Raw genomic sequence first — 18,083 nt, 5'->3', positions numbered from 1 at the left:
TATGGTTTTAAAAAAAAGAAGCAAGAGCTAAAAGAACAGTCAAGGGGAATAAGAAAATATATGTTGGTGACAGCCCCAACCCGAAAGATTTAAAACTTGGTTTTGCAGCAACGTAGAAAGGAGGCAAGAAACTAGCATCGCCGAGTGCTTAGTGGGGGCGCCGGGCGCCTGCCAAGCTGCATCTCATTCAGCGATTCCAAAGACGGCACTGCTGTGACACTTTCAAGAACACAACATCCTGGGGCCCCGCCCTGGAGATCTCTTTTCTTAAGGCTTGCGTCACTTTATGTGTAAAGGGCGATTTACAAAGCTCCCCCAACTAAGTCTCCTCCTCAACTACATTTATCTAGTTTAATTAATATGACAACCGCGATTGTCTCCACTTTATAGATAAGAAGAGTGCGGTTGAGATGCAGAGGAGAGGGAAAGAACATCCGATTGCTCAGGATAAATCCCTTGCTTCTCTACTTAGGCAGAAAGAATGTCTCCCGTTAAGGTGACATTCACTCTCACTTTTTACAACACATTCCCCCTTCTCCACCTCTGTTTTCCTGCCTACCTTCGAGCCCCTTCAGCATATCACTATGTCTGTCTCCAGCAGGTGGGCGGCTCTGCCCTCTTTATCACTAATACTAATTCTTCTTTTCCGCCATGGCATGCTGTCAGCCCAATACTCTCCCCCACCCTTCTATAGTTTTACATCTCAGAGCCTTGTCTTTTTGGCTATTTCTTTATTGTTTCCACAGTCACCCAGGAAGCTCTCGCCCCCTCCCTCCTGCCTCCATTATAGGGATGACACTTTGCAGTATGCTCTGGCCACAGTCCTCCAGAGAGGACTGGGTTGGACTTTAGCAGGGCGGGCTCCTAAACAGCCTCACCCTTGTCTGAAACCACATGTCATCTTAGACCTTCCATTCCCCTCCCCATAACATGATGGTTATGAGCACAGATTCCAAAGCTCACCCACTTTGATGACAATCCTAGCCCTGCCACTTGCTAGCTGTGTGACTGTGGGCATGTTAAGTAATCCTTTGGTGCCTCAGTTTCCTCCTCTGAAAATGAGTATAGTAACGGCATCTACACTTGTGGTGGTAAATGAGTGAATCCGTGAAAGCACTTAGAACCCTACTTGGCCCCTACAGAGGAAGTTCCATCTGAGCGTCCGCAGTGATTATTACTATTACTGCCCTTTGTGACTCTGCCTGGACCAGAAGAGAAAAGGACTTACTGTCACTGTGTGACCCATTCCTTCCTCTTCAGTCCAGGATAGACTGTTTTTGTCCTTTTTATGGATTTGTCAAAACCAGAAATAATGATCTCAGTCACTTGTGACCTAACCAAAAAAATACAGATGGTACTTTTCATTAAAGGGTCTTTCGTAGAACAGACACAGCTAACAGGTGGGTAAAGAGGGTCTCTGCTTTTGACGTCGTGATGAGATCTCATCAGTCATGCTGTCTTCCTCCCCTACCTGTGTGGTACTTGGAGATAAGGTGTCAACACCAAAGAACAAGCAGGAGAAGAAGCCGGAATGCAGACAGCAAAGTAACAAGCGCGGAGTTCCCTTGTCCCTGTAGTACGTGCACAGTGTCTTTTTCTTATAATTTTATAGTTTCTGCAATACTGGAGGTACCTCCTAGAACCAGTTGCTGGCTACTTATGCGTTCTTCTGTCCAAGCATTCATTCCTTCACTCATTCCGCACATATCAGTAATGTCCATGGTGAGTTCATCTCTGTGCTAGGCACAGGTTCTTCAGAAGTCAAGCACGTCCCAACCAGACCCAATTATTCCCACAAGGGAACAAGATGAGCCAGCAGAGTAGCGAGTACTCGGAACAAAACCCAAGAAGGCAACGTGAAAAGAGCTGGGAGCTGCTCCTTGTCAGAGATAGTCAGGGAAGGTCTCCCCTAGGAAGTGACACCTGGGCCCAAGTCTGGTTTAGGAGAAGGAACCAACCAGATGAAGAGTGTGTTGGAAACAGAGAAAGGCCAGGGAAAAAGTCTTGAGGCAGGAATGCACCAGTGGTGCATCATGAATGGAGCACCCAGTGGAAAAGGGGGTTGGTGAAGGTGAGTTCTGAAACAGGAAGCAGCCCAAGTGGACGGTCACATCAGCCGTGGTAAGGAAGTTGGAGATGATGCCCAGTGCAACGGAAGACCTTACCAGGTACTTTTTAAACATGACTCTTAGCAAGAGTGGACACAAAAGTCTTGGGACAAGAGAATCCTGCAGAGGGAATGGAGAGAGGCAGCCAGACTTGCGGAATGTTCTAGAGAATCAGCATTTCTTCATGAATGAGTGGATGTCAGAGGGCAGCAGAGAGTGGAGTCTAGAATTTGGGGCTTGAGCATCTACATCTGAGTTGGTAGCCTTTACAGAAACCAAAAGACATGAGAAGAATGGATGTGGGATGATCAGAAGTTCTCTGGACGTGTTGAATTTGAGAGGCTGGAAAATATGGGATCCAACTGCTGGAAACCAAAGAGATGATGAGAGCAGATACTAGCTATTGGGAAGATTTCTTCTAGCGAAGAGCATCTCCAATTGCTGCTGCCCTGGAACCACCAATGGCTTTCATGGGACAAGCTTGAAGAATCAGATGCAAATGGCTTTCAGATATTAGAAGGCAAGAAGGGCAGCCTACCTGTCTTCTTATGACTTTTTCTGAAACCTCTCCCTAGTATTTCTTTGAAATTAAAATAAGAATCATTTGTCCTAATTGTAAAACTCCATTTGGTCAAATGGTAGGCTGGACCTGCCATCCAGGTAATAGCAAATGCCAAGTCTGTCTGTATGTATTCACGTGTACATACAAGCCAAGCCTTTGCAGACACCATATGGACCACCATACCTGCTTTATAATATGTCATGCCATCACCAGCCTTCTTTCTGTTCTGTTTTCTATTATATAAGCAAGTTCATCCATTTATTCATTCTGTTTTTAAAAATGCATCAATTTAATATAGTTTCCTTCTGTGTGCTGGCCCTGGGCTGTCTAGGTATTAGTAAAATAAAAGTGACTCAAACAGTTTCCCATACAGGGAACTCTTCTGAGGTCCCAGTTTGTAGAAGAGAAAAGAGAAGATAATCAGTCCCTGTCCCCAGACACGTGTGATGCCCAGAGGATCATAACCATCCTGACAGTCACGTGAGGGCTTTGAGGAAGAGATCGGACCTGAGTCTCTAGAGATACATTAGGGTTCTGTCAATGAACGGGGATGGAAATGGCAACAAGTCCGAGGGACTATCATATACCCTGGCCCCAGAGGGCAAAGAATATACTTAGAGACCTGTACAGGGGCATGTGATGTTATGACACAAAATTACACAACATGAGGAACCATATTGAAGGGTCGTGGCATTAAGAAGGTTGAGAACTACTGAACTACATGGACCCTCCATAGTTGGTTGAATATTCCCCTAATATCACAACAAAGGAAAATCCAAGGGATGAGTGAACAAATAAAATTCCATAGTTGACACCTCCCTGCATTGACCACCTTCTTAAGTTGACCTTATTTCCGTAGACCAGACATGCCCCACAGGTATGTATCAGTGAAGTAAGTGGGTCTAGTTTCTTATGTTGACCACCTCTGTGAGTTGACCGGTTTGTTACAGTCCCTTGGGTGGTCACTGGAGGGGCTGCTGTATTTATAAGTTGTACAATCAACCAGCGACACTTGAAGGTAATGCTCTTCCAGACAGATTCTAGACTTGACACCTTCCAGCTGCCTTCCAGGTCTCGCTTGTTAGTGAATATTGCCTCACTGGATCCTCAGAGCTCTGGGAAGTAGCATGTCCCTCAGTTTTACAGATGAACAAGCCAAGGTGTCCTTGGAGCCCTAGTTTCTATGCTGGAACACGTGTGTTAGTTTCCATGCTGGAACACGTGTGTTAGTTTCCATGCTGGAACACGTGTGTCAGGCATCTCTGCCCTGACTTAATATCATCTCCTCTCACTCTGTACAACCAGAAGAGGAGTCATGATGCAGCAGAAAGGAACCAGAGTGAGAATCTGGAACTGGTTGTGTTGTCTCCAATCTCCTACTGATGTTACCATGTTCTTGAGAAAGTTGGAAGACTGGGTCCTCATTTGAAATAAACACAGGATTGATTTGGGTTAGAGATTCCTACAGTCTCTTCTAATTCTCTTGCACAGTTCTACCATCTATAAAACAGTTCAAAAAGCCACCAAGTAGTTGCTACAAACTCATCATATTCCTAAAGCACACTGGGCTGAACTGTGGACTTACCATTTGACCAGATAAGCAGACACGGATGGTAGTCCTAGTGTGTGTCAGGCTCCGGGTTCAACTATAACCTGAAGTTTTATTCTCGGTGATCTGCGGCAGAGTCTTGTGGTTGACTATTCCCCTAATATCACAACAAAGGAAAATCCAAGGGATGAGTAAACTAATTAAATTCCATTCACATGGAAATAGAATTGTTGTTTTGGTTACTCACGTGGAGCTGGTTTTAGTCCTGTGAGTGGCACGGCCACGGTGCCGGTGGACACGCTCTAGGAGAAGCTCAGTCTAGCTCTTTTGTTGTGAAACTCCTGACACGCCCACTTGATTTAGTGTCCTCCAGTTTTCCCTAACACAACTCTGACAACTCAGAGATGGGACAGCATCCGAGTCCCCACAGTATTGGCACCAGGCCTCGTTCACAAGTGGGCATTCAGGAAAAGTTTGTTAATTATTAAAAATTAATGCCTTAAGAATCGAATCTAGGAACGAAGACAGGATTGAGGAAATGAATTGCTAAGGGTGTAAAATCTGCATTCCTCTGAAGAAGAAAAGGAAAAACAGTCTTCATGGAACGGCTGTCAGAGCAGCAGGCAAAGCCTCCTGACTGTTTTTCCCTTTGCTGTGACATGTCTCCATTTGTGATTTGCTCTGCGTTCAGCCCAAGCCCTTGCTACTCCTGCTTGAGTTCAGCTCCATCCAATATTTCCTGTTCCCGTTTGGATGCCATCTGGACCACAGTGGTCGCCTCTCCGAGAGAGGCACATCAGCAAAGAAAGATGACTGACTCTCTGAAAAGTTCCCCTGCCCTCCTCCCCCGAAGTGTGTCGAGATCCTGTCATCCTGCTGACAGCAGCCAATTTCACATTACTGTGATTCTAATTCACTCCCTTTTCAAAGTACTGAACGGATGCCAAATCTTGTTAGGAGTTTTTGAAAAATCCTTGAGTTTTTGCTAATGTGCAACTAGAATAATAGATTTTTTTGAAGGAAAAGAGAAAAGAAGAGATCATTAAATACCAATAATTGCAAGCTTTTGGAAATCATTCCCCTTTGCTTTCTAGTTCTCCGTGTACATTTGTACCTGTACAGATGTGTGTTTTCCGTGAAAAGCCATTAAAGTAGCAAAGCCACCTTGCAGCCTACCCCTTGCTCTGACTAAAAAGCTAAAGCAAGGGGGTGGCACCTATGGCTCAGTGAGTAGGGCACCGGCCGCATATTCCAAGGGTGGCAGGTTCAAACCCGGCCTGGCTGAACTGCAACAACAATAACAAGAAAAAATAGCCGGGCGTTGTGGTGGGTGCCTGTAGTTGAGACAAAAGAATCGCCTAAGCCTAGGAACTGGAGGTTGCTGTGAGCTGTGATACCACAGTGAGACTCTGTCTCTACAAAAAAAAAAAAAAAAAGAAGCAGCAGCAGCTAAAGCAAGGAAGGGGTTACTAGATCCTAAAGTTCTCCCTATCAAATGTCACATCTTCAGGATAAGCTCATGGATTAGGACCCAGAAGCATCTATGTGTGTGTAAGTGATTGTCATTTCTGGTGTTCTCAGAGAGCTCCATGGCTAGGGCGGCATTTTCAGGTGTTTCTTCTCAGCTGTCATTTCTGGACCCTTCTTGACCATCACTACAGAAAGAGCTGCGTCAACCATCTCTGTTTCCGTGATCACTGCCCACTATCCTGTGACATTGCCACTATCACATCCCTCCATCCCTGCCACCACCATCTCCAAGTCACTGCTGCTTCCGGCTTCCCCAACCCTACACGATTGGCTTGGGTACCACGTGTGTATAAGGACCATAGTACAATGGGTAGTGTGAATCACATCATTATTCTGAGCCAGGCATTATACACTAAAGGCTTTACCTGAATTATCTCATTGATAACACCAACTGTAGGATAATTGCCTGTCTGATCTCCCTCATGTGACAGGACAAGGCTGTGTTCCCAGATACTTAGTAAATCAGAGGTGCTTCATAACTAGAGGTGGAGGGAATGAATGACGTCTAGCACAGTCCTGTGACAGACGTCACTGTTACTACCTCCAGCTCCCTGAACACCAGAATCCCCATTTCTCAGTCATCACAGTCAGCATCGACGCCCTTTTGCTCTGAGCAAACCTATTCAAGCTATTAGTATCTTGTCTCACATCGTCACCATCTGCCTGCCAGTAATCCCACCAACCCTAGCCCCGTGTCTATTTTCAAGAAAATATTGGATGAGTTTTAGAAAATCTGGACATTAAAACAGTGGAGTCACCATCTGAGTTCTAAAATAGGAGTAAGGGGAGGAACGGAAGCAGGGTGGGGAAGGTACCAGGGTGGGGTGGGAGGAACGACAGCACGAATTCCCGGAACGGTCCAGGCTTGCTAGTGGCACATACGGAGGGACGGGCCCAGGAGAAGAAGCCCTCGTGACTGGGGGTCTGCTCTGTGAAGAGCATCAAGCATCTTCAGCCTTCCCACCAGGTGACTCCCTCGCTTCCCTGGACCAATGTTTCCCAGATTTTTGCCACAGCCTGGCACCTGCCTGCCCTCACCTACCGTGCAAATAATCCCACGACTATTCTCGCTCTTTTCCTTCCTTCCTTCCTTTTTTTCTTCCTTCCCTTTCTGTGATTTTGGAGAGGAAACTGACATCCATTGAGATTTCACTCTGCCTGCTGCCACCTTCCCACTGCTACTGCTCCGTGAGCCCGCGCTGTCAGCACTGCATGCCTGTTTTGCCGAGGAGAAAACTGAGGGTCAAGGGATAAAGAAGTTTATCCAAGGAAATACCAATGACAGAGCAGCCGGTTAAACTGAAAGCTACCATTCCCCACATCTCTCTACCCACCTCCCACCCCGCCTCTCCTAAAACCATCACATTTCTCACCTTTAAAGGATCTTGATTCTAGTGTTTTTAAATGCAAACAAATTGCTTTTCTGGACATGAGAGGAAAGTGGGGGAAGGTCAAGGATCCAGAGACGGAGTTCTTAGCCACAGCGGTCCCCTGTCATTCACATGAGCCCCTTGGGCCAGCGTTGCACCTTGGATGTTGTCTTCTGGGTTCAGCCTTTTTTGCAATGCCTGAATGAGGTGCCAGCAAATTCCTTGTAGTATCTCCATGCTTGACCTTCCCCTTGCATATTAAGAAAGGCTGTGTCAAAGACCATCCTGGGTCTTAGGAAGTCAGATATAAACATTTCATTGTCCAAGGATTTGTAGATATATTACATTTGTGGGCACTTCGAGGAAAGATATGACCTTCATTATAAGATTTGAGCATTTCCCTCCACCCTCTATCCTTCTGGACAACCTTCGGGACCCTCCTGAATGGGAAACCAGGGGAGGGCGGGCTATTAGCTGCTCGAGCAAAGCCAAATTTGAGTAATCATAGGTGACTTTTCAATCATTACAGAGACAAAACCTCAAAGCAGCACCAGTTCCTCTGTTAGATTAAGTCCAGCGAACATCAGAGATCCCCAAATCCCAGTAGGCCTGGCACATTTTGGCATTAAATGGGATTTCACTTTGAGTGATGATGAAACTTCAGAGATTTCCCCTTGAAACATGAATTCTAACTTCTTTTTAAAAGAAAATCCACGTCTGTTTGGCCCAGGCAATGAGAATAACCTTTTATATGCAGTAGGTAAGGCTATTGCTTTTGCAAACTGAATTTAACTTCATGGCGTTGTCTAGACATAGCAAAGAATTCATTTCACCTCTAGCAATTTTTCAGTCAATACAAATGTAGGAATAGCAGAAAATATAGAAGGAAGGAATATGTCTCATATTTAGAAAGCACCCAGTCAAATGGACATTTATTTTATAGTATATTTTACCGAGAGCTGTTTTGTACAATACAGTTGTCAGTAGGCACTCATGACTAATTAAATTGAAATTAATTAAAGCTAAATAAAATTTAACATTCATCTCATTCATCACACACTAGCCATTTTTTTTTACACCTGTACTGTAAAAATAGCCACCTTGAAGGTGCAGAGTAGCCGCCTGTGGCTGCCGACTCCTGTATTAGACAGCACAGATACAGAACTTTACATCATCCTGGTGAGTTCTAAGGACAGGGCTGCTCTAGGGACCATTCACTGATGTTGTAGACTCTCTTCCCCACCTGAAGTCATCCACCCTTGTTCTTCAGTTGCCACAAAGAGTTTCCCCATCTCTGCCTGCCAAGAAGTAGGAAAGTTGCTATTTACTCTTGGCAAAAAGTGATAGGAAAGATAAACTCCTAGATACCCCAGAGAGGTTAGTCCCCATTAGCATGTGTCTTCCTGCCTAAACCATTCACCAGGGAAAGGTAACGTACATTCAGATGCCTGGAATCACCAGGCATCCTCCACAGGACCCACCGTAGTGCAGCTACCAATCACTTAAGTTAATCCATTTCTCCTGAACCTTCTCAATGGATCATTGAATTCATTCTTTGGCAGCCTTGGTCTGAGTTCTTTTTTTTTTTTCTTTTTCTTTCTAAACTTTCATTGTAGAACCAGCATTACATAGAGACAACCTATTCTTATTTTCGCTATATGTATTTTGAAAAGAATGAACCTACCCCTGGGATTGGCATATTGCATACTCTTCTTCCTTTAATCTTACAGAATTTTTACTCCCATTTTCACAGATAGACACTCGGGTTTAAGCAGTAAATACATCATTTAGTGTGGAACTGTTGGCCTGAGTTCTGTGTTTAGACCTAGAAGCCTTGTGGGGTCCAAGTCCCACTCCTGTCCATCCCCGGGCTCCGATAATTATACATCATGGCTCCGCTCTGAGCTGGGAAGAGCAAAGACCATTTATTATTTATAGTGTCTCCAGCATCCCGCCAGGACACGGTGCATGGAAAGCACTCAGTGACTGGTTGTCAAAGAAATCAATTCATCAGATTGGTAATCAATTAAGATGGCATCAGTTTTCCCAGGAAGACTCTTGCTAATTATTCCTACTAGAGTTTATTGTCTGGGACAGTGATGTGCAAATCTCCCTGCACGGTAGCATCTTCTGGGGTCCTCCTGATGCCAGGGCCAACAGAATCCCAGCACCTGCTGGCCTGGCCCTGGCAGCCTTGGCTTTGCAAAGGCTCTCCTAATGGCATGCATCACGCAGCCAAGGGGAAAACCACCGCAAGTTTCTGATTTGGCAGCCACATACACGTTTTCATCCCTTCATCCTTTATGAGATTGTCACCCCAAATTCCTTCTAATCCACTGTCATTTTTTGCTGCCAAGAGTCCCATGAATGTGGTTCTTCCTAGATATGTTCCTCAATTGTGGAACGATAGTGTTCCCACTGCTGCAAAAAGAAATTAAAGGAAGATAAACTCCCTGCAGGAACTTTCATGTCTTAACGAAGACTCGAACTGTATTGAAACAACACAGGAAAATAAATTCTTTCAGCTCTCACTGAAAGCTAAAGTTGTGAGTGGATTTGACATCATGTCAGGTTTTTCAAAACTGGATGTGAAGCTGCATGCATGCTGTGATAGTGAGATGAGTCAACACAGCTATCGAAGAGGCAAAACAAAAAGACTTTAGGACAAATGAATTGAAACTCTAGCGGCACTTGTGGGTAAAGCAGAAGTGGGGGACTGGGGAGTGGTTCATCAGTGCCTGCCTGTAAGACTCCGCCAGGGAACTGTGTACTGGCCCATCAGCAGGGCCTCCCCACTGGCTGGAGGCAGAACACTGGGTGTCACCAGAGGGTGACCCAGACAGGAAGAAGGAGCTCTGAGCAATGACCCAGGCAGGCTCAGAACAGAAGGGGAACCACAGAACCAGGTACAAAAGATATGGATGGGAAGAAGATGACCAGGCAAGGCCACAGCCAGGGGCTAGGTTAAAGGGAGAAGATGGACTCAGTAATAGGTTGAGGGTTCAGGAGGAAGGCCGGGAAGTTTGGGAAGGAAGTTTTATCCTTCTGCAGAGGCTGGGGCTTGCATAGAGTTGGTTTCCAAAGAGAGGCCTCCAGCAAATTTGGTTTCTTCTTCCCCTTTCTATTTCTAATATCACATAACAGTTTCCTAACATTGTAAGTATGCACATGTGTATTGCTACACTGAGCCAAAGATAGGATGAGAAAATACTAACGATAGCTGCTATTTCTTGACCATCTACGGGGTACTAAACACCAGACAAGACTTTGCACTCACATCACAGTTAATCTGCTCAGTAAACCCAACATGATACCATGTTACCAAGCCCACTTTAAAAATGAGAAAACTGGCAAGGCACGGTGGTTCCCACCTATAATGCCAGCATGCAGGGAGGCTGAGGTGGGAGGATCCCTTGAGCTCAGGAGTTCAAGACCAGCCTGAGCTAGAATGAGATCCCCTCTCTATTAAAATAGCTGGGCATTGTGGTGGACACCTATGGTCCCAGCTACTTGGGAGGCTGATACAGGAGGATTAAGGATCACTTGAGCCCAGGAGTTTGAGGTTGCTGTGAGCTATGATGCAACAGCACTCTACCCAGGGTGACAGAGTAAGACTGCCTAAGAAAAAGAGAGAGAGAGGAAACTGAGGCTCAGAGTAAGACTCTGTCTAAAAAACAAAAGAGAGAGAGAGAGAGGAAACTGAGGCTCATCAACTTGCCTGGGGTCATGTGGCAGGCACATCTATGGCCTGGCATGGCCAGGACTCAGTTTATATCTGTGTGACTCCAAAGAGATGCATTTATTCACCCACCGAGCCCAAGCTTCAACTGAATTTACGGAAATCACCTCATCACACCTCAGCTCCACACTGCACCAAAGGCCACCTCCTCTGTCACCAGGCTCATGCTGACACTGGTTACCCTCCCACATTTTCATTATATGGGACATGGTGGGGGTTTTTATGAGACTCTACCACAGGCTGTTTTTCAAATTTATTTAATTCATCCATCATGCTCTGAAGCCATTTGCTTTTTTATATTGGACAGATGTAATGAGATTTTGGACACTAAAAAATGTTTTTATTAAAAGTTATGACCCTGAGCTAGTTGGTTGAGGCTCTGCCATAAATCCCTAGGAGTGTGTGAATTTATAAAGGATGTAGCGACGTAACCTTAACCTTTTAGGCCACACCATACGTTCAGGGATCACTAAGACTAATATTGTGTCCCCAGCTCTCCCCTCCTCTGGCTAAATCATAATAACATTCATAATCTATATGATTATTGGATACAGTAGTTTTTCTTCTTTTTGAAGCCACAGTTGAGTCGTGGAGAGCCAGTGCCTTGTGGAACAGGTGGTTGGTGACTGGCCGGAGAGCCCTGCCGTTAAGTGATGCTGGCACGTTGCTTCTCCTGCTCTGCTCTGCCTCCTGTCACTAGGGCTAAAGGACAGAACGGTCACATTTTCTACAGACAGGGCGAAAGCGATTTCTGGCAAATGAGGGGTATTATGAGGCTGTGGGTGAGTTTCTCCGCTCCTCCATTGCCAACACCAAGCTGTTCTCCAAATTAGGAGATGGTGCAGGCACGTCTGCTCATGCATGATAACTCTGTTTTAATGTCCATTTTAGCAGATTGATATTAATGTGAAACTACCTGGAAGTCATCCACATCAGCTTGTACCTACAGACCAAAACATGGTTATCTAAACATGTGTGTCTATTAGGTATATGTTTACCCACATATGTAAAACAAACAATAAAATAGCTTACAAAATAGATTGGGCCCGCTGCAAGCTATGCGTTCCTTTGTTTTGGTTGGGTTTTTTTATTTTATTTTTATTAAATCATAGCTGCGTATATTAATGCAGTCATGGGGCACCATGCACTGGTTTTATATACAATTTGAAATATTTTCATCAAACTGGTTAACATAGCCTTCACGGCATTTTCTTAGTTAATGTGTTGAGACATTTATTTTCTACATTTAGTAAATTTCAATGTACCCTTGTAAGATGCACCATAGGTGTGGTCAGAGTCTCACTCTGTTACCCCAGGCTAGAGTGCAATGAAATCATAGCTCACAGCAACCTCAAATTCTTGCTGCTTCAGCTTCCCAAGTCTCTGGGACTACAGGCACCCACCACAACACCTGGCTAATTTTTCAATTTTTAGTAGAAAAAGTGTTTTGGTCTTGCTCGGGCTGGTCTCCATCTCCTGAGCTCAGGCATTTTTCCACCCGCCTCAGCCTCCCAGAGTGCTAGGATTACAGGAGTGAGCCACCGTGCCAGCCCATGCGTCTTTCATCTATGTTTGAGCCCTGCTGTGTGCCAGACAGCTCTGTGAGCTGCCGGGGGCTCAGGAACGAAGTCTGCATCGGCACAGAAAATCCAGAGCAGAATTTTCAGCTCAGAAGAGTGAGGAGGTGGCTTTCTCCACTGACTTTGAGGTGTGTGGCCAGCGTTGCCTTGCAGGAATGAGAGGAAGGGGATTTCTAGCAGAGGGGACGACGTGAACAAAGCTGCGTGCAACGCCAGCTGTGCACAGGTCACTGCAGAGACTTAAGTCTCACTAACGCGCATGATAACAATGTTTCCCTTTTAAAGGAAAATACTCAAGTGTGAACATCAGACTCTTATCTCTAGCCACTGTGGAGGTCCGTAACTGCAGACAGGGTAATGTCTGTAATTGCAGAAAGATGGACATTCAACTTACGCGTTCACCCTGTCTGTATTGCGTAATCAGAACCGTGTTTTATCATATGCTCACGCTGGGAACGTACTTCAGGATTTTCACAAACCCTGGAGCCATACTTACTGTCGTCATTAAACTCATAAATCCCTGTCATCTGTGTGCCCTGCTCCTCATCCTCATCCATCATCCCATTTCAGAACAGCCGTACGTTTGAGGACTTTGAGGAGCGGTTTGCTGCGGCCAGCCCGGTAAGAAAGAGAGGGCTCTGTCTGGTTCACTGTTTGGTCTTGTCATCCCATTGTTCATTTCATGCTCATCAGTCCTGCCTTGTGGTTACAGAACAGAAACCTGCCCATGGACTTTGATGAGATTTTTGAGGCAACAAAGGTAAGGCCTTGAGGTTTCTTGTTGAACAAGGTTGTCCTGTTAGTTCTCACGCGTTCCGTACCAGCTCCACGTCACCTGCAGGAGTGGGAGGAACCTCTCGGCTTTGCTCCACTGGGTGCCTATTGTGGTGTGTCCAGGAAGACTGTCAGCGGGCCCTGCCATACATGAGTGTGTAAATACACACGTATGTGTGTGTGTTGTGTATTTGTGTATACATGGCAGTCTCGTGGGACAGGACGTGGCTCTCCTCTACCTTTGTATTTGACAGATCTTTTTCAAGCTTCTAACCTATCCCAGGCATTCCGATAGATGCTAGAGAAACAGCAGAGAGACAGAGTCCCTGCCCTGAAGTAGCTCGTAGTAATAACACAGCGCAACACTGCACAGGGTGAGCTGCAACGGGGCTGCCTCGCCCAGCCTAACACAGCATAGCGTAACACAAGATAGCAGGAACTCAGATACGTAAACGGGGATGTTCCAAGTACACCACTGGGAATAAGAAAATAGACAAGACTGCCATTCAGTCAGTATGTCCTGGTACAGATGGACTGGTTGCCACCAATGTCTGCTAATTGATTAACACACGGGCCAGTGAATATTATCACCCCTGGGTACACAGTATTGGGACGCCTCTGTGTCAAGGGCCATCCAAATTAGAGTCACTAGGAGGGCTCGCCAGGTTCCAGTGACGAGGCTATATCTCACACCAGTTAATTCAGAATTTGTAGGGGTAAGACAAGGTACCAGTATCTTTTTCCCCACGTGATTTTAGTATGCATCCAAGGTTGAGAACCACTGACCTGCGAGTATCATGGGCAATGGGATGTGGTATGCGGTATGAATTGAGTTGGGAAATAATTCCCAGAAGAAAAAAACAAACAAAACAAGTCTTCTAGTTTGTGTCGTGAAGGATGGGTGGGATCGGCAGTGGGGAAAGAACAAGTGTTCTAGGAAGGAGGAAGAGACTGTGCAAAGGCCCTGAGGTGACCACTTCTTCTCTCCTCTGTAGCACTGACCTGAATAGTTTCTATAAATCTGTCTTTCCATAAAACAGCCAGCTCATGACAACAGGCCGGGATTGTGCCGTACTGGTCTCTGTGGCCTCTGCTCTCAGCACAGTAGCTGATGCATGGTAGGGGACTCCCTTATCTTTGCCAGGTGAAGGGTCACAGGCAGCTCCTGATGCCAAAATATAGGGCCTGGGTCTGTGAGCATACATTTTGGGGTCCATGACATCTTGGCCTCCAACTATGGCTCCATCAGAATTTCTTGCTAGAAAGGCCTAGGGGTCTAGATGCAGGATTCTCATTGAAACAATGACCAGGGGACTAATCTTGACCCAGTTATTACTGTGGAGCCATCACTTGTTCATGTCTAAGAATAGCTGGGGAGGGGGAAGGCCTGATGGAGATATCAAGGGACTCCCCTCTAAACATTTAAGCTGCTTTTGTCATCGTCACTGGCCTTGGCAGCTTCCACTGTCACTCTTCGTACCTCTAAAGATGCCCAAGAGCCTAAAGAAAAGGCCAAATCTACCATCTCCAGCCCGTTCTCTCCCTACCAGAAGACGTTTGAAATGCCAGTTAATGGAACAACCTTGCTCTAACAGCCAGTAGGCGGCTCGAGATGAAATTTCAAATGACTTTAAGTACATCATGGCAGACCTCTTAGAAACCCTGGCCGCTGGTTAGAGTAGGCATCTTGAGATAAAATTTTAACGACTTCAAGTACTTCATGGCAGACCTCTTAGGAATCCTGGCCACTGGTTAGAGAATAGTATAGAGCTAGATTCAACCCCCTTTCCCCGAAAGTAGGACATCCTCCAAAAATAAGACCTACTTACAGGAAAGATAAGACGTCCCCTGAAAATAAGACTTAGCGCATCTTTGGGAGCACACCTTAAAATAAGACACTGTCTTGTTTTCGGGGAAACGGTAGTTTTTGATAAAGTGGTGGGTAGATAAAGAAGAAGCTGGAAGGTGTGGAGGTCAAGTCCATCCTAGCTGCTTTTAGCTGACTGATCAGATCACAGGCAAGTCATTTAACCTCAGCCTCAGCTCCCCGGTAAAATAAAGACGGTGACAGCACTGCTGGGTTTGGTGAGTATCAGACATTTTAAGCTATTCGACCGTGTATTACAAACTGTAAAGTGTTTTGCAAATGTGAATCATTTGTTTTATTGTCTTGGGGCCCTTAAAATGATTTAGTAGGACAGTATTATCATTGAAGCCTGGCTTATTAGGTTACAAATAAAAGTGCTGGGCTTAACATGAGGAGGAAGCGTGTGAAAATGGATACTATTGCAAACGTTCAATCTCCTCTGGTTATTAGGATTATTTTTAATTTTATGGCCCAAGAATCCTCTTTTTCTATAAAATTTAATTAACTCAAGGTTCTATTTAAACAGCGAGTCCAATGTAATGAAATAACAATCTATGCTTTATGCCTCTGCATGTTTTTCTCGTTTAATCCTTGAGTGAAAATCATCTGGCAAAAGGGAAGTCTATAGCTCAAGAATGAAAGTTATTTTAAAAGTTGTGCTTAGGGAGAAAATTAGCCAATAAATTATATTTATGATGTTAGTGAAAGTATGCCATGAGTTCAACACATTGGAAATGGAAATTGTGCGACTTAATTATAAACTTCATTTTAATATTTTCCTGACACTGAAAATGGTCGTGGGCCATTTTAAAAGCATCTAGTTCCAATCTCAAGGAAGCCCAGAAGCTTCCTTTGAATTGATTCTATAGAATTATTCATATTACGAATTTTGGAGAGAGCCGAAAAGATAAGCATAGTTTCCCCAAATGATATAAAATATTGCTAGCATGCTAAAGATACCTTCCCAAAGAAAAGCACTTCGAGTCTAGCCAGATTTGGGAGAACACCTCCATGCTGGCCATCTCATTCCCAGGTGCTGCTGTTATCCTGACAGGGAGAATGACGTTAGCTAAGAGTTGGTGGGTGAGACTGAAATCTGTGCAAGTCCCACCATGAGTCTGCCCCTGTCCCTCCAGCAGCCTCCTCTCTCTTCTTTACCTTGGTAACGCTGAGCCCTTCCATTCCCACCTACCCAGCTGTGCCAGGCCCCCGGCCTTTGCACAACCCATGCGGTTTCATCTGCCTAGATTCCCACCTTCTCGTGACCTGACTTCCTCCCCCTCTTCTTCGAGATTCAAATCCGGCCATATCCTTTCAAAGACCTTCACCAAACTTCAGCAGAAATAGTCTGGGTCCCATTCCAGATGGTCCCAGAGGGTCCTCTGTCACTCTTCTTGACACATTACCTTGGGATTATCTGCATCTATGGACTGATTGTCAAACCCACTGGACCACAAACTCCCCACAGGCAGGGGCTTGGCATGTCTCATGTTCCCAGCACCTAACACCTGTTCAATGTTTATGGAAAAGATATTTTGTAGTTGGGAAGGAAATGAATACTTATAGCACCTTCCTATGTGCTGGGCGCAATTATTCTATCTGAAAGTTCAAGGGCAAGGAGGAGCTGCGAGTGACTTAACAAGGCTAAGGTATGTTCCGTTCAGCAAAAAGAGCCTTTTACGCCTTTGTAACCAGATTTAGCCTAACTTTAAGGAAAGTTCTACTGTTAGTATCATCAGTAAATCTCCAGAAGAGAGAGTATCATGTCCACTGTCTGGGTGAGGGAACCATAGCTCTGAAGAGCTCTGAAGAGGGACAGATGCTGGAAGTGGAGGGACCCAGATCTATCTCCAGGTGTGAGACGTTCCTCACAGCCCGTGCTCACTCACTGGTCAGTAGGAAAGAACCTTCCTTTCTTCACATGATCCCTAAAGATACAGCCTTGACCTGGTTACAGCAGAGTGGGAGTGCAGGGGGCCCCCGTGGCTCTGCAGTTGACTCTGCCTGTCACTTAAGGTCTGAAGATGGAGGTGGGGGGGTGGAGGGAGTGTTTTTCCCCAGAGGGCAGGTTTGCACAAAGCCTGTGAGCCAGGCCTAGGCTCCCTGCCGTCTCAGGAGCTGGCAGTGTATGCAGATTAACTTCTAAGTGTATCTTAAAGGGTTTCTTTGGCTGCTGTGACTGGTCTCGCTTAGGCGTGCAGGTGTGATGGATGGGGAGAGAGAGGATACACTGTCTGCCGGGACGGAGCTCCTGGGAGTGATTAATAGTGTGTACACTGGGCTGTTTTTGATGCCGTTCTTGGTATTAAATGAAATGTTTTCTTTTCCCCCAACTACTTTTTTTATCCTAGAGGTGGACTGTTGCAGAGACTGCCAGTGGACCATGTTCTCTCTATTCAGAAAATTCAAATCCTGGCCTGGGTGAACTTGATGTCACCTTCAGGAAACTCAGTCTGTTCATCTGCAAAATTGGGGGTGATGATCCCTGCCTCTCAGGGCTGGTGTTTTGGGGAGCCCTGACTGAGCAGTGGCCATGACTGGTGTGTGTGGACACCGTTATGAGAGAAAATCAAGGGTGGGACTGTGTTTTCACACTTCCTCCTGGAGGAAAGACGGTGCTGGCATTTGAGGGTACACAGTATAAAGTGGGGCTAGTCTTGTTTCTGGGAGGTCTCTAAACAATGTCTGGGGAAACAGCCAGACATGATGAAGCAGGGTGTTGCCTTTAGGATGATGAGTTTGTTTGGTTTGTCCAGTCCCATCAATAAAAGAGAAATGTGCATCCCCCTATCCGACTGTTTTAAAAGCAACCCAGCATCATTACCTTTCCTTGTTGGTTATATGGTTGTTTCTTTTTGTCTTTTCAGGCTGTGACCCAATTAGAACTTTTTGGGGACATGTCCACCCCCCCTGACATAACCTCTCCCCCCGTAAGTATGCCTTACCCTGTGTCCCTCTACCCCTCCCCCTTCTGTCCTCGTCCCCTCCATGGCCAGAAGGTAGT

At 45.6% G+C, this 18,083-nt stretch overlaps 1 protein-coding gene across 8 annotated transcripts in view; it reads left to right on the top strand.

Moving 5' to 3' along the window:
• Window positions 1-18,083, top strand: part of DAB1 (DAB adaptor protein 1) — a 1,288,157-nt gene that overhangs the window by 1,239,238 nt on the left and 30,836 nt on the right. For 7 of the 8 annotated variants that reach the window (XM_053575146.1, XM_053575152.1, XM_053575151.1 and 4 more), the window contains one exon: window positions 17,947-18,009. In XM_053575146.1, coding sequence (XP_053431121.1) covers window positions 17,947-18,009 — 63 coding nt within the window. Of the gene's footprint in view, window positions 1-13,008; window positions 13,060-13,150; window positions 13,199-17,946; window positions 18,010-18,083 lie in introns of all 8 variants that reach the window. The other variant, XM_053575153.1, reaches the window with a different exon arrangement.

Source organism: Nycticebus coucang, chromosome 22, assembly GCF_027406575.1.
Source record: "Nycticebus coucang isolate mNycCou1 chromosome 22, mNycCou1.pri, whole genome shotgun sequence".
In the NCBI taxonomy this organism is placed as follows: Eukaryota; Metazoa; Chordata; class Mammalia; order Primates; family Lorisidae; genus Nycticebus; species Nycticebus coucang.
This window is presented reverse-complemented; position numbering and strand designations above follow the sequence as displayed.